The 16,564-nt window shown below is 39.9% G+C and overlaps 1 protein-coding gene across 2 annotated transcripts in view; it reads right to left on the bottom strand.

Annotated features, from left to right (window-relative positions):
- Positions 1–5,932: 5,932 nt before the first annotated feature.
- LOC125242601 (PH and SEC7 domain-containing protein) overlaps positions 5,933–16,564 on the bottom strand; it is an 80,899-nt gene continuing 70,267 nt past the window's right edge. For both annotated transcript variants that reach the window (XM_048151396.1, XM_048151395.1), the window contains 10 exons: positions 16,355–16,530; positions 15,637–15,830; positions 14,678–14,879; positions 13,837–14,000; positions 13,271–13,397; positions 12,855–12,956; positions 11,410–11,554; positions 9,537–9,656; positions 8,744–8,881; positions 5,933–8,007 (listed from right to left, as the gene is read on the bottom strand). In XM_048151396.1, coding sequence (XP_048007353.1) covers positions 8,756–8,881; positions 9,537–9,656; positions 11,410–11,554; positions 12,855–12,956; positions 13,271–13,397; positions 13,837–14,000; positions 14,678–14,879; positions 15,637–15,830; positions 16,355–16,530 — 1,356 coding nt within the window. In that variant the 3' untranslated portion in view covers positions 5,933–8,007; positions 8,744–8,755. The remainder of the gene's footprint in view (positions 8,008–8,743; positions 8,882–9,536; positions 9,657–11,409; positions 11,555–12,854; positions 12,957–13,270; positions 13,398–13,836; positions 14,001–14,677; positions 14,880–15,636; positions 15,831–16,354; positions 16,531–16,564) is intronic.

Raw genomic sequence — 16,564 nt, 5'->3', positions numbered from 1 at the left:
TTCCATTGTTTCTTTTTATCACCATGTTGTGTCATTCAATTCTTATCATTAACTATGACTCAGTAAACATAGGCCCTGTTTGATCTTATGGGTCCCTAATGGAATGGAATAAACCCTCACCTCATTTTTACCCTACCCTAGAGTTTGTGTTCTCATGTTATACACTGTATATGTATAGGAAATTTTGGGTAATAGAAATGAGAGACAAATTTTCTTTTGACATATTTATTTCAGCTCTTCAAGGGATAATGATGGTATAAAAAAATCTAGGGCTATTACACAATAGTTTCAAACACTTCCACACATACTTGCAAGTAGATTCACTACTATGGTTGGCATAAGCACTAAAATCTGGTGGATCCCAGTAGTCTCCGCAGTTAGTTTGCCAAGCATAGCCAACAAAGCATAACTGCCAACATACAACAGTTTCAAATGTTATTGATGACTTTGTCACACTATAGGGCAGCTACTAATGCTACACTCAACCTGCTGTTCAGTTCACTAGATTTCTAGATGATCTTGGTATACTATACAAAAACTTGGCATACATACAAACATCACCTTCAACCAAATTGATGGCTGCTACAAGGCAAACCCGCTTCTTATAAAAGAAAAGGTTGAGCACCCATGGCCAACTACTGGGACTGTCTAGTCATCAGCTCTTAAAATGTCAACTTATTGTTCACATTTCATAAAATGTATTCTATACCTGATTTCCATATCTTAATCTCTTACTTGATGAAAGTACTAAATTCTAATTCCAGCACAGCCAGTTTAATTCCCTTCCATACTTACGATATACATACACTAACAGCTGTATAACTAACATGTTTAATGACAAGTATAGTATGTTTGATACTGAATGTGTCTGGGAAACGCCCAAACTATCAACTCTAGGGTACAAACTAGACTTGAGCAGAAATGACAAAAGAATATGAAAAATATCTCTATCTAAATGTTTCTAGAAAGAGCATTCCATTATAAATGTATCTGAAAGGCAACTTCAGATGTTACTTTTATCTATAATCAGAATATTCAGAGATACTTATTAAAAATCAATCAAACGCAGCGGCAAATCAGTTTCAACAAGCAAACTGCAAAAACGATTACATTTTATTTAAAACAAACTTATTAAGACATACATTTGAGTAAATGATATAAAAATAAAAGTAGCATGTAAATGATGCGTATAAAATAAACTACATATTTACATTTTAAGATTCTTAGATTTCAAACGATTAAAACGATGTTATGAAGCTTGAAACCTCCCGCATACGAGTAACAAAACTGTTAAAACACAATCATTATGTACAAACGAAACGTCACTAATATCACTTCACTATATGCTAAATTTAAAGCAACTCATTTACAAACATACGAAGAATTTAAGGAAAATATACAATAAATAAAGCTTGTTTCATAATCATCGTAATTTTAATCGCAAACTATACCGAAACATTCTAGAGCTACAATATTTTACATCTGAGATCCTAGGATATAACGATACTATCGATGCCTAAGATTTGACACTGCTTGATTTACAAACAAATAAATAACTTCACTTATCAGTCTCACCACGTTTAAATCTATGTACAATGTCGTAATGAACCTGCTGTCGGCGCCAACTAAACGCAAAAATAATATAAAATATATCAACCAGCTCGCTCTGAGAGCAGAGTGACCGCGGGACCGCCGCATGTTAGCGTCTCGCGAGCGTTGGCGACTAGCCATCTCTAAGGCTGTTGCTCGACGCAACGCTAACGCAGCGACGCAATTTTCCATAGTATTGACTAGAACGCCAACGCTCGGCCCTACGAGTGAGAGTATACACAAGAGAAATGGAATGACAACGATCTTAAAGTACACAAACAAGCCAACGTTAATACAGGACGAGTGAATAATATAGACAGTCATTTATAAAGGCGCGTTATCATTGTTGTGATGATGTGATTTTAGGGTCTCAGTTCCATTATTATAAAACATTTTTCTAACAAAAAATGCAACACCTTCGTTGAAAGCTTACATACATGTAAATATATAAATTATTACAAATCTATCAAGATAAAAATAAATAAATGTATGTGATGAATTTTTAATGTCTGAAAGCTCACTAAATAGCGCCATCTATGAAAATGAGGAACGAAACTTATTTCAGGAATAGTGAGTCTTTATTATTTACCGTCACTGATGTATATGAGGCTTTTAATATCAAAATGTTTATAGAAATCAACAAAATTTTGATATGGAAAGCCACTTACAATACAGTATATAGATGTCACCTAAGTAAGCGTAGCCAAGACGTCAACCAAGATTATACACGGCGCTAGGTCACGAATACGCATTTTATACAATGAGTATACACATATCAATAACCCATCTCAATATTTGTTGGCATATACGAAGTACAATCTTACTTTAAAAGCGCCTTGTACATGCCAATAACAAATTAAATATTTTCTTATCTTTCAATAATGACAGAATTTTATTAGGTAAATTTTATTGATGTACTTAAATTATGCCATTTTATTTAAAATAAGAAAATATGAGTTTAAAGATGTAAGCTAGCATCAATTAATATCATGAATTATGAGATTGACATCGCAATTAAAGATAAGTAATTTACATATATACTCAAAGCTGATGATACACACTAAGATTAATAACGAATTTACATTCAGATATCGAAATGACGTCATTACATTCTTATGAATCTTGGCTCATACTAAAATTGTTCGTAGGTATATGTTGTGTTTTGGCGCGATGGGTATATGAATTACATCATTTTAACATTGAATGTATTTAAGTTCGAGTTGACCTCAAGGATTACATTCAAAGCAATCAATTGCCAGGAAGACAGGACTAGATGATTCGATATTATCATAGACAAATTGAAATGTAGACGTACGCAGTTGAGCAATACAAAATAGTATTTAGTGTAGTTGCACGGCAAAGCAGATGTTTTATAGCCTAACCCTAATTTTCATACTTGGTTATGTTTTGAGGTTAAACCCACGCAAATAATTGTACTAATACAGATTTTAGAGTACTGGCAGGCAAGCATGGGCGTGTAATAAATGATTTAACGTCAAGCCGTCCTTTTCGCACTATTAGTAAGTGCGATATCCCACGCACCAATGCGATAAAGTTTATCGAACTAGTGTGCTACGCCCGCTGGTGTTGTATATAAAATAGTACATTACGATACAAGTGCGTAAAAAAGGAAGTTCGAAACGAGTGGCGATAAATTAAAACACGACCGTGTGTTTTAAATCGACACGAGTTACAAATTTCCTTTTCGCACGTGTATCGTACGACGTTTTTCAGTACAGATCGCCCTCCGAAGTTTCGACCTGGCATATAATGAACCACTTTTCGCACTAGTGCGTATAAAAAGCACCATCTGTACTGAAAATCATATTTTTGGGCTTGCAGTTTCCAAATTCGGCTGTCGACCAAAAGGTAGTAAACGGGAGTTATCTGCGAGCCATCTAGAGTGAGACATCAACCTATCACTGATAATCTCACAAAGACTTAGATATACTGCTCAACTTCGTCCATCTAAATTGTTTATTTAATCCATGATTACATATTAAAATATTAAACCTGTACAAAGTGTAAAACCGACGCCTTCCGCCGGGAGCCCCGATAGAAAGTTCTGCAATGGAATGTCGTTTGATATCAGTCTTATCGGCGATGTGTGACGGTTCAGGTGTTATTCCAATTACGACTGCGAGAAACAGCGGTCTCCGGCGTTCTATAAACTGTAATTAAAGTTCACCTCTAATGACCCGGTAACAAAAAATATAGATTTTGATCCTATAAAAGCTCAACAATTAAATTAAATTATATTATTTAAGTTAGAAACAGGACACAAACACGACTCGATACGTTAAACGATAAAGTCGACGGGGCTCAAATTTTTTGCATTCTCGAAAAGGAGGAAGGAACAAAATTATTATTTTACCATATTGTTACTTAAACCAACTCAAAAATTGCATTGATCTTTTACTTTTAAGCTCAGCAAGTCAACATACATAATTGATCTTAAAACTTCACTTTGCTTGGTTATGTCTGAGTGACATTTACACTCCCCATTTCTTTCAAAATTCATATAAATAAATATTATAGGACATTCCTACACAGATTGATTAAGCCCCGCGGTAAGCTCAAGAAGGCTTGTGCATATACCATTACGTTTTAATTTAGAGTACCATCACAGGATAATAAAGAGTACTATCGTACAGTATGGCCACTCCCGCTCCCCGCTGAAAGTGCCGCCCACCCCCTCTCGGTTACCTCACAGTTACCGACTGTCAAAAACGCGAACAATCGACCTATCATATCTCACCCATACAAGCATAGTACGCGTTCACCTACACGAGCTTAGAATGTGTGCTAGGAATGCGCCTCTTTCATATATTTGATCGCCAGTGTCCGAGGTGTGGTACCACTGAATCGCTACAGCTTGCAGTCTAAATTAGAATGACACCTTTAAAGCAGGTTGAAGTTCGGAGGCTCCCGATACCGCCCGCCCCCTAAAGCTACGTTAACAATAGACCGATAGCGATAATTCTAGAGCTAGATATGACCTAGTATTTAAGTTAATTTAGGAAAGGGAGTGTAAAGCTGTGTTTGGGTACAAAACACTCACTGCCGTGCGCTGCCAAAAAACAAATTCCATCTTCAGTTGTACATTTCTCTCAGTTTAAATAAGACAGAAAGATTATACACTTATCTGCTGAGGTAACTTAAAACTAAGACCTGTTAAGCGAAAACTAAGTCAGCAGTTTTGAGGCTATATGAATCGTTTGACGCTGGTCGCCAGGTTTTTTAATAAGAAACATAAAAATACAGTCTTTGTGATAAACTATAGCAAAAGAGTGTGGCAATACATTTTGTTTGTCAGCCTGTCATTATTCCATACTGACTGTGGCTGACTTTCTTTGGCCACGCACTATAGCAGTTTACGTTTGGTTCAAACATCAGCTTCACGAATACAAGTAGCACACCGCAATGCCCGTGTGTTAGTTTACTAGCTATTCTATTTTACATATAAAACTGGACTGGCTTCTTATAGGTTACAAGACTTGTGCACAATCAGCAAAATAGCAAAGCGAGCGAGTGAATAAAATGATCTGAATACGCTTTTATTAATCGTTTTCCAAACATACATCAGTAAATGCGGGTTATACCTATGTATAGGCATAGTTAAGTGACATCTAGCGACAATCACGCGTCAACTAGCGAAAATTATGAGTACTGCTACTTCTCAATAGATGTCACGACGAACGAAAAATCTAATGCTCACCAATTTTTTAGCTTATATTACAATAGTATCAATCAGTATTCTGTTTTCAATTCCTTCTGCTTGTAATATAAGTTGTAAACTGTGACACAGTTGCCACCTAGTATCGAGTAGTGGTACTGATAATTCACGCTATTTGACGCGTGATTGTCGCTAGATGTCACTTAACTATGCCTATTTTTTTTTTATGAAATAGGCAGCAAACGAGCAGACGAGCCGCCTGATGGTAAGCAGTCATCGCCGCCCATGGACATAAGCAACATCATGGGAGCCACTTATGAAATAGCCTATACAAATAACCAGCATTTACTGATGTATGGAGTTACAACTCTTTCCCTACTTATTCCTCTATGGTGTAAACAATTTCTAGAAAGCACCCTGGCTTAAAAATAAATCACATTTGTCTGGTATTTGTCTAAGTGTTTTTCGAGAAAAGGTCCTGGTGATAAAATCCAGATAATGATAGTACCTATGACTGTTCTATGAAGTCAATACAATACAATACTCTTTATTGCACACCTCACATAGTTTAGATCCCTTATAGTGGTAAGTTCGCCTTTGTACCTCTGTTCCTGTAAACTGTATATGAATCTGTTGTACACAATAAAGTGATTACTACTACTACTACTAGTTTACAAGTAATACACAAGAAACAAAAACAAATTAAACTGAGGTAACAACAGGCGGTCTTATCGCTTAAGAGCGATCTCTTCCAGATAACCTTTGGTCAATCTACAGTTCAAGAGGACATCTTTACTCCTTATCGTGTAGGTTCATCAACCTGAACGATATTTTTAGCAATTTTCATTTTACATGAAATTTTCTGTTCTAAGCACAGAAAGACCGAGATTTTAATACACGACAACCACTCACATGAAATGTTAATAAGTACTTGTTCAGATCATTTTAGACACCTCGTCCGTTCAGCTACTTCTGACAGCACTTAGCTTAGCTACACGTGCGACTAGAATGGACTGGCCGGGCATGCGGTCCGCGTTGCTAACATACAGGTTTACTTTTGAAGACCTATAGGCACTATGCTATAGGCTATTTATTAACCTGTATAGCCTTTCTGTGCTTTTTATAAGATCAATTAAACTTTTCTTGGTCTTTTAGACAACTGTTGAAATAGTCATGGATATAAACAAATTAGCTAAACGAGTTTTTACTGAGTCGTCTATGGCAAGTCAAAAAAAATCGTTTTTTTGCTTTGGCAAACCTAACTATTTGTCATGTGTTCCTCTCTCTGTAACTATTCAGGCAACTCTTTTTACTCGTATCGTCCTGTGTACATACATTTCTATGTACTGAAATTCAATTTCGATGGAATTTCAACCTACAATAAAATATACAAATTAGCACGTCTTTTGTCTCATATAACTTTTAATCCGATGTACATAAAATAGGTACAACTAAAGTCAAATTTCCATAGCAAACAATTTGTATAGAGGGTGCTACACGTTGTTTCTTTTGTGTATGTTATAACTGCTTGCTAAAGTAACCAATAATTAATAAACTATGTTACAGTTGCCAGCTCAAGAAAAGTCAACTCACCTTATAAATCTTACAAAAACATTGATGTTCATTTATGTAAATTTGCATGTTAGCAATTACAAAAGGAGGGCTCCTATTTTAACTAGATCTAGCTAAGCTAGTTGCTATTGAATCGCTGTAGAAACTAAATGCTAACCCCTTATGCATAAACGTACACTAAAGTTATCAAGCGGATAAAGTTCGTTTGTCCTTTTCTATCACACTAAATACGTCAGAAAGGGACAAACGAACTTTATCGGCTTGATAACTTTAGTGAACGTTTATGAATAAGGGGGTTAGCCTAGGTCGCTAGAATTGAAGGTCGCCTTCGGGCCGTAGGTTACTTCTATTTTTGGTCACGATCCGATTAGGTGGGATGAATTTGAACTCCCCGATACGATTACATTGACTAGTTTTTATAAATTTGTAACATTGACCTGGGCTTTGCGGTCAGTGTCATATATGAGTACTTTTTTCAAAAAAGTATCTGTATAAAAAAGTCTTTTAATAATTGAGAAACACAGAAATTGCGCTCAAACCAAAATGATTTAAATACAAATCACTGGTGATCGCAATGGTACTTTCTAAGAACTTTAAAAGACTATGATTATTTATAGAAGTTTGTCAGAAGATAATCATGTTCGTTAATTTATGGAAAACATAACGAAAAGTGTAAAAGGTAACGGGAAAGCGGAAGCGGAAGTTAGATGCTGAGACAATCTAGAATTTCAGTAGGAATATTAAAAACAATTTTATCGGTATGTATATTTTGTCCAATATTATCTTCATTTTCTATTATGAAACAGGCGGTTTAACTAATCTCGTTTTCCCACGCGAGTACATACTAGAAAATGTGCTAGACGTATGGACTTATCTGCAAAAACGCAAGTTACACATCAGATCGAGATATTTGTGAGCCGAGCACCTCGACCTGATAAATTCGAATGTGGCCGTACTAGACTGCTAGGAGTAATTTTAGTTTTAAGCACCACGTCAACATTACAAGCCCTTTCAACCTGTCGTATAGAGTTATCGTATGGGAGGCGTTGTACCAATGTAGCAGTTTACAGCAGTACTGCGGGGCCGCAGAACAGGTCCTTGAGCGACGCCAGCAGGCCGGGCGCGGGCGCGGGCGCGGGCGCGGGTCACAGCACGCAGGCGGCGAACACCTGATACAAAAATATACGATGCTGAACTACTTACAGATTTATCTGAAACCCCCATCATGCTTAAATGACATGGTATGATATAATGAGATCGGTAGCGAAAGATAAGCAAAAACGCGTTCGGCTAGGAATAAGTTTATTGTGGTAGGGTAAAACCTGTTTTTTATTGGTCGACAATTGGCTCTAATAGTGGTCGACAATTTGATGGAAAATAAGAACAAGGTGTATTTATTTTATTTAATGTAATATGGAGCACATCAGTTCAGTAATAACCGTAGGCTATTTATTTTAACTTTAAAAAGATTGAGGTTATATTTTTCAATCCAGGCGTACAAGCATGGTCGTTTTATAAATGATAAAACATCAGGTCGTCCCTATCGCACTTATAATGCGATAGGGACGGCCTCATGTTTTATCATTTATCGCGCGACCATGCTCGCCTACAAGGAATGCAAATGAAGGAAGTGTAATTCCTTCGTCTGGATCAGACGAGAGTTTGACAACCGTTCCACCAGGGCAAACGGAACGTTTACGAAAGTGCTAATTTAGAAATAGGCCAGTGGGTTCAGGATAATATCTGTTTCGTAGCTATCTATCTCTAACGCTCTCGTGTATTGGCGCGACACAGCCGGACTACCTCGCTGCGGCGTTTAGATTTCATTTCGGGTCATGGGAAACGGAAGGTCGGGGGAAATGGCATTCGGCTACGGGTCGGATATCTCCAGCTGTGCATACGTACCGCCATGGCGCGTCAGGGCGGCGGCGCGCGCTCGGGCGCGGGCGGGGCGCGCGCGGGCAGCGCGGGCGCCGCCGCCTCCGCGCCCGCGCCGCCCGCGCGCGCGCGCATCACCGCCGCGTACGTGCGGTACCGCTTCACCTGGTTACATCAAATCAATAAGTACTCGTGACATACTTCCTAGATGCAGCGGGCGACCTATGGTTAGGGCGTAAGCTATAGATCCCACCGAAAGCGAGTGAGCGCTGTGCTATCAGCGATAAAAACGAACAAAAGATAATCGCTCCGGTGTAAATAAAAGAGACGTCGATGACGACTGAAACGAGTATAGTTCGTCGCCGAGCGAGCGAAGAGAAGACATTTTAACTATATTTTTGAATCGATCTACAAAAATATTCCCAAACAAAATATTCCAATTAATCTCACAAATAACATCACCCAAAAGTGCAATCCGATTAAAACCTTAAATGGGAATGCTAAATCTACTAAGTGATCTATATATAACAGAAACTCTACCTAAACGAGGATTCTTTGCCTTCGCATCTCATGTTTGACCTATCATATGCTCCGCCTCAACCGACAATTTCTTATGATCCCAGACATTCCTTACTTTACTGGCCTTCATCAGTCACAGGCATAAATAAGTGATGATTTCTCTACCTAGTCACATTAACGTCTTGTTTAACATATCACACAAAATTGTACAGAAATCATCACTTATTTATGCCGATGACTGTAATCTTTTATAATATGGTAACCGGTTTGTTAGTGTAGACCCGCAGTAAACCATCCATACCTCATATTGCAAGTAATGGTCCTTATCCCTAGCGGCGGGCCCGTCCCGCGCGTGCCTGAGCGCCGCCAACTCTTCTTCCAAACGCGCCGCTCGCTCTTCGTGCTCCGCTAGTTGCTCGCGCTAAAACAAAATTAAACAAGTTAGCCTCATGTCTGCCTCGCATAATAAGTAATATCTGGGCGACCGAGCTTCACCCGGTTCTATTTTATTATATCACGTCTTCAGATTTAAAAAAAACTCAAAAAAAAAAAAAAAAAAAACGATTTCTGGCCGGGATTCGAAACCTGCGATGCCCTTGCGAACATTAGACTGACCTCTTACGACTGAGCTACGCCCAGCAGATGCGCGGTCGGCGAAATTAACGACCATATTTTGCGTTTACTAACGCGAAAGATAAACACATGAAAACTCGAAAATTTCCGGGATCTAAGGCTAAGCTAGATCGATTTTTCACCCCCGAAAACCCTCACATACCAAATTGCGAAATCGTTAGAGCGGTTTCCGAGATCGTCGGTATATATGTATAAATAAATAAATATACAAGAATTGCTCGTTTAAAGGTATAAGATATTCTGCTGTCCTATGTTCAATTCTTGTTTATTAAAGCGGTGTTTTCCAATAATTGATTGATGATTGATTTTATAAATCTAAGTTCTAACAAGAATCATAACAACGAAAGTCATTTCAAAACTGTACGTGACGTACTTAAAGCTGACACAACTCAAACGTATACACGATTTCTAAAAGATAAAGATAAAAGACATTTATTCATGACGCTCACAAACACGTACGTACATGTACACAAGAAAATAACAAAAAAAAAACAGAGAACAGAACATTAAGTGCGCATCACGAAATGGACCCAACTCAGCATGATGCTAGCTGGAAGCCAGCGCTGGTCTTCCGTAGGTATTTCTGTTGCATTCCGACTACTAACAAACATTATTCACTTTAAATAGCACTTTAAAATAGCTAAAAATGTCATTCCTCGAAATATCTTACATCTGAAATGCTATAAAAACACACACTTAAATGTAAATATTATAGGACATTCTTACACAACAAAAAAAAAACAAAGCATGTAATATATATGTGTCTATATATATTTAAGTATTTTGCAACTAAACACGCAAGTTGACAGGCAAAACTCGTATGAAAATCGGTTCGCTCCGATTCGTTCGATAATCGCACGTTCGAATAAAAATGTCATACAAGAACCGGTTTAGACGAGTCGAGAAATGTTATGGAAATACTCCTGAAAATTTAACTCCCCGTCTAAACTATTTCGCCTGGCGAGTATCGTATGCGAGTTTTTATTTCTCGTACGAATGTAAACGTTTTCGTACGATACTCGCCAGGCGATTATCGCATACGATAATGTCATACGAGTTTCTCGACCAAGACGGACGAGAAACTTGTACCATCTAAATGGGGCTTTATTCTCTTACCGCTAGGCTATCAGCGCTTTTTTTGGCGGTCTGGTCCACTATTTAGACGACCGCTCTGGCCTAGCGCGTAGTGACCCTGCCTGCTAAGCCGCGGTCCCAGGTTCGAATCCCGGTAAGGGTCATTTATTTGTGTGATGGTATATAAGTATTTGTATATTATGTATATCGTGTCTGAGTACCCACAACACAAGCCTTCTAGAGCTTACGGTGGGACTCAGTCAATCTGTGTAAGAATGTCCTATAATATTCGTGAGTGTGTTTAGGAAAACATCCCACTTTGTCGGTTACTATTAAGTCGAGATTTACTTGTATCTTTATATGATTAAACTGACAAAGCGGCTTTGTATCAATCGACAAAGTGGAACGTTTTCTCGTGCACACTCACATTTATTTACTTTATTAATTAAAATTTGACAATATATTACCATGGACAGGCGGGTGTGAGAGCAGGGCAGCAGCGGGCGCTGGAACTTGCGCTGCGAGCCGACGGCGCCGGCGAGGGGCGGCGCCGAGTACGCGGCGCACACGAAGTTGATCGTCTCCACCCAAGAACACAGTTCCTTTGAGTCGCTGCGAACGACGAAAAGAAAGGTAAATTTTCTCGGTACGACATATTAAAAGTCACAGAACACAGTCAGCCTCTTGACAAGTCCCAGGAACTAACAATTTTTAAATAAGAAGACAGGACACAAATCGGCGTAAAAATTCGTGGCGATCTTTTTGCGGGGTCATGTAAGTTTAAGTCGCCGTCAATAGAATTTGTGAACAATGTAAACAAACCTTGTAGTCAAAATGTCTTTAATTTCCATTCTAACTCACCAGATACTGGCTAAATCCATGTGTTATTTAATAAATTCATATCACATTATGACCTTTAAAATAATAAAATTGTGCTAGAATATTGAATAATATTGATATTTTATATAATGGTTTGATTACATTGTTAACAATTTCTATTGACGGCGATTTTAGGCTAAGTTCAGATGAACGCGCGGTGACGCACGGTCCCGCGCGGTTCAGCTGTTCAGATGACGGCGGCTTACACGCGGCAGTCTAGCGTGAACATTCAGTGATAATGAACGTGGAGGAGGCATTTTGCTTGTGGGTTCTATACCTCAAACTGCGACGTTGTCGTCGAAAGCAAAGGCGATACTAGGTGCACCCTGTGTTATATCAGATACTTTCTTTAAGCCAGTTTGTGACTTTATATCCCATACTAAGACTACACGTTGATTGATATTTCAACTACTTTAGGATACATGTCCATTGCATCCTTTGATTTTGGTATGATTGCGTAGAAATGGATTAGCAACCTACAGATGGTGCTATAAGATATTGCAAGTCACTAAAAGATATTTTGTCCTCCATTTTTCGAGGCTCCGTGTGTCTGTCCGCCTCAAACCGCGCGAGTCAACTGAACAGGTCGATACTGGATTGTAGATCTTGAGCCGCGCGGCACCGCGCGGTACAAGATTTTGCGCGCGGTGCACGGCGGCGCGCGCGGTCACGCGCGGCAACGCGCGGTCATGTAAACAACGCCATTGATTTTGTTACAATCTTAAACCGCGCGGTGAGAAAACCGCGCGTCACCGCGCGTTCATCTGAACTTAGCCTTAAAATGACCCCGGACTGACAGGTTTCAGCAGCTTGACGACTGGTGTCTAGTTTGCGAGATGTGACTGGAACACATAGCTTATGCCACTTCGTGGCACTTTATGTCTGTGTAAAATTGTTTAATATCTGTGTGATTTCGAATAAATCATTATTCTATTGTAAGGGTAAACTATCTTTGTACATTGTAGGCATAGGTACAAATATTTTTAAGAGAATCGTGTTTATAATCTGTCTTAGTTACACACAATAATGTTACCTGGTCTGGAAGAGATATTCAGCCTGGTCCGCCGTTTGCAATCTGAAGACGTGCTGCTTTTTCGTATAGTCAGTCGCTTTCGTCGCCAGAGCGTGGTGTATTCTGCATTCAAAACACAGTATTATTGAAAGAAGAACATCAGAAAGTTGATGTTTCCGCTAATTCCGACAGGGTCGCCATGTGAAGTGAAAAGTAATGCAACGGGTAAACAACATAAGCTAACTATGTTTACTTTCATAGATCCGAACGCAAAATAATAACAGTCAAAAAGGTTTAGAAAGTCTCAGTCAATAAGGTTAGCAGGCATAAAAGTAACACACGGTACAATGATTTTGTCTCGTTTAGAATAAACTGATCATACGATGTAATCTGGTGTGGCCTAGCAAGCTCGATGTGTACTAGAGAACAATATAAACCTGATAGCATTGTGTAGATTATCAGACATCTGCCCGCGTCGGAACCCGTGCTCGTCTTTATGTAGGAACAGCACGAGGTCACGCAGCGTGCAGTAAAACATCTTCCACCCACGCCGGCCGAATGGAGCTGCAAATAAAAGATAAATTGATCACCGTCATTTCATAGCGTCCGCTTTTGCTCCCGAATAATTATCATAATGTTGACATTTCGCATACTGCCTGCGAATGATCGACGAGGGATTTGCAAATAGCATTCGAAATCGCTACCGTCAGAGTCCGTGTCGCAATAGTAACAAATGCCAGTAAGAAATGTTTAAGATCACATGTAATCACATGAGCCGAGGTCAACAAACATGTGATCCGGGGCTTTCCTGTTGACTGGCAAAGGTGTGTATACTATTTTTGGACGTTTTTCGGTCAGAGGACAGAAGACTAAATTTTCTCGCCTTTCAGGTCGATATTTCTTCATGAGTCTCATGATATACCTAATCCGTTTCGTACTCGACAGAAATTAAGAATGCTTCCACCCGCTTCCGCTACCGCTCACATCCGCATCGCATACTCACTTTTCTTGCCATTGGGATCCACGCAGCATTTCCTCATGACGTAGCCCTTCTTGTATTCGACCGCTCGTGATTGGTCGGGGACATCGAGGAAGGGATTAGCGCCGGCGCGAGTCGCCTCCGCGCCCGCGCCCGCCGGCGCCGCCGCGGCGCTAGTGTCTGTGTCACTGTAAACCGAATCTAACCTCAGTTTGTTTCACTTAGGGCCGGTTGCATCAAACTGTCTGTCACCGTTAAAGCATTCGTTAAATTTTATTGTATGGGAAGTTCCATAGACGTCTGCCGCTTGACGAAGATGTGTCTGTCAAATGTGGTTGATACGACTGGCTCTTGATGGAAAATGTCAGCGTATAAGTTTTTTTCTGGGCCATTCGAATCATCCGATGCATGAAAACTTTGGTTAAGTTTTAGAATTAAATGTGATTTTTAATGAGTAATAAATTACAAAGTACTTTTAAGTTATTATGTTTCTGCCTTTCATTTTCGTAATAAGTAAACCGCCATTGAAGTCACTTCGGGCTATTGATATCGACCTATACATATGGATTACTTGGCACAGTCGGTAGGATTGAACCTACTCTGAAAGCGCACATTGAACTAAGTTGCGACAGCTTTATTAGGTTATCCGCGAATTTTGCTGCCAACTGACACCAGTCTTTAGCTTTAATAGCAACGTCGAGCCATGCTAGGAAAACAGCGTAACTTACAGTACCCATTATTTAGTTAGCTCAACTAACCGTTGTCCGCAAACCCCGCACAAGACATCCACCGAAAGGCGCCGCCTGATGCGAGACAGAGATGCTATAGCGGCGAGCCTATGCCAGAAAGAGACAGCGTAACTTACAGTGCCCATTGTAACGGCTGAGTCCGGATGGCATGGTATAGATGCTTGAGTGTGTCTCTCGGGAAATTTTCGCCATCGTTCAACTCTGCGAGGTTGTCCACAAATTCAGCGCAGGACATCCGCCGGAAGGCGCCGCCTGATGCAAGACCGTGGAGGTCGGTGTTGAGCAACATGATTGCACAGGTTAGGGTATGCACCGCGTCTGAAAAACAATATTTTATATGGGACACGGCATTTAAACACACTGTATTTTCGCATGCTGAATAAAAATTGCAATGATACTATAATAACCCACTATAAATAAACCAAGTCATTTGTTCAATCTCAGTGGCTATCAAATAAAACTTTATTAAATAGGTTGCATTGCATTCGAAATATTGCGCGCAGAGAGTAATATTCACAAACAATAGCGCAACTCCATCCCGAAACTGTTTCAGGATCCACCAAAGTATCAATATACTATAAGCTTAACCATTTGTTTTAGTGGTAGGAGATTACTTTCCGAATTTTTTGATCATAGACCTTAGATGCATTTCTCTCGAAATAATTGTCAACTAACCTTGCGAGTTGAAGGAGTTGCACTCGAGACCCCGTCTCGAGAAGTGCACGAGAACGCGCTCGCGCTCCTGCGTCTCGCCGCTGAGCGCGAGCCACGCGAGAAATTCTCAAAAAACCGCTTCGTATAAATAGGCCTCCTCTCATGGGCCACCAAATACTGATCAATACGTATAGTGTAAAAATCGTCAGGAATTGTCCACTAACCTTGCGAGTGGAAGGAGCCCGGATTGGACTCGAGATACCACCGCAAGAAGTGCTCAAGAACGTGCTCGCACTCGCCGCTGAGCGAGAAACTCGCGAAAAATTTCTAATGTACCGTGTCGACTGTTGGACGCTTTCCCCTCATGGGCCACGAAATCTCTATCAATTTAGTCTAACATCGTCAGTAATTATTAACTAACCTTGCGAGTTGAAGGAACCCGGGTTGCACTCGAGATACCTTCTCGAGAAGTGCACGAGAACGCGCTCGCGCTCCTGCGTCTCGCCGCTGAGCGCGAACCTCGCGAGAAATTCTCGCAGCGCCGCGTCAAGCGTCGCGCCTGCGAAGTCGAAGTGCTTCACGTACTCCTCGGCCACGGCACGAGAAAATTCGTTGCTGAAAGGAAAAGTTGTGGTTAATATTTATTCATATACACATTAATTTTATGGTACATCTTACGACAGTTAGAACTTTTTACTTGAGTGCTTAGTATTTAGGATTTAGGACATAAAAACTAAATTTAACTATTTGTAACCCTCGACGTAAAAACGACGTGGTGTTATAAGTTGGACGTGTCTGTCTGTCGGAAGAACCGATTTAGATTAAGTTTTTTTTTTAAAGCTGAATTAGTCGGGAGTGTTCATAGTCATGTATGATAGAAATCGATCCTCTAAATATGGCGGGTTTTTCTTTTTTCAAAATTTAAATTTTGCGATAAGGTTATATTATGGCTGATCCAAAGCAAGTCTTGGCCTCCGAAATAAGAGCACGCCATCGGGGTCGGAGACATGCGACTTTCTAATCCCTTGAGTCGACAAAGCCATCCTAAGCAGCATCTTTTGCTCGAATATTGAATGGACATCCCCAAATGGCTGAAGATATTCAGGAATTCAGACTTAAACTAATGTTTATCTACTTACTTTTTGCTCAAATGCCTCGACACATCAGACTTCTTGAAGCCGTCTAAATGGTAGAGCCGCTTGGCGAGGCGCGAGGCGGACGGTATGTCGACGGCCTTCGGGCTGTAGTGGAACGAGTGCAGCGAGTCGCCATCAGAACCCTCGTCGGAGCCCCCGTCCGAACCGCTGCCGAGCTCCTGAAGGTAAAAATTTTAGTATTATGGGAAATCT

Source organism: Leguminivora glycinivorella, chromosome 3 (assembly GCF_023078275.1).
Source record: "Leguminivora glycinivorella isolate SPB_JAAS2020 chromosome 3, LegGlyc_1.1, whole genome shotgun sequence".
NCBI classification, from domain to species: domain Eukaryota; kingdom Metazoa; phylum Arthropoda; class Insecta; order Lepidoptera; family Tortricidae; genus Leguminivora; species Leguminivora glycinivorella.
Note: the sequence above shows the minus strand (reverse complement) of the source record. Positions and strands in the feature narration are given on the sequence as shown.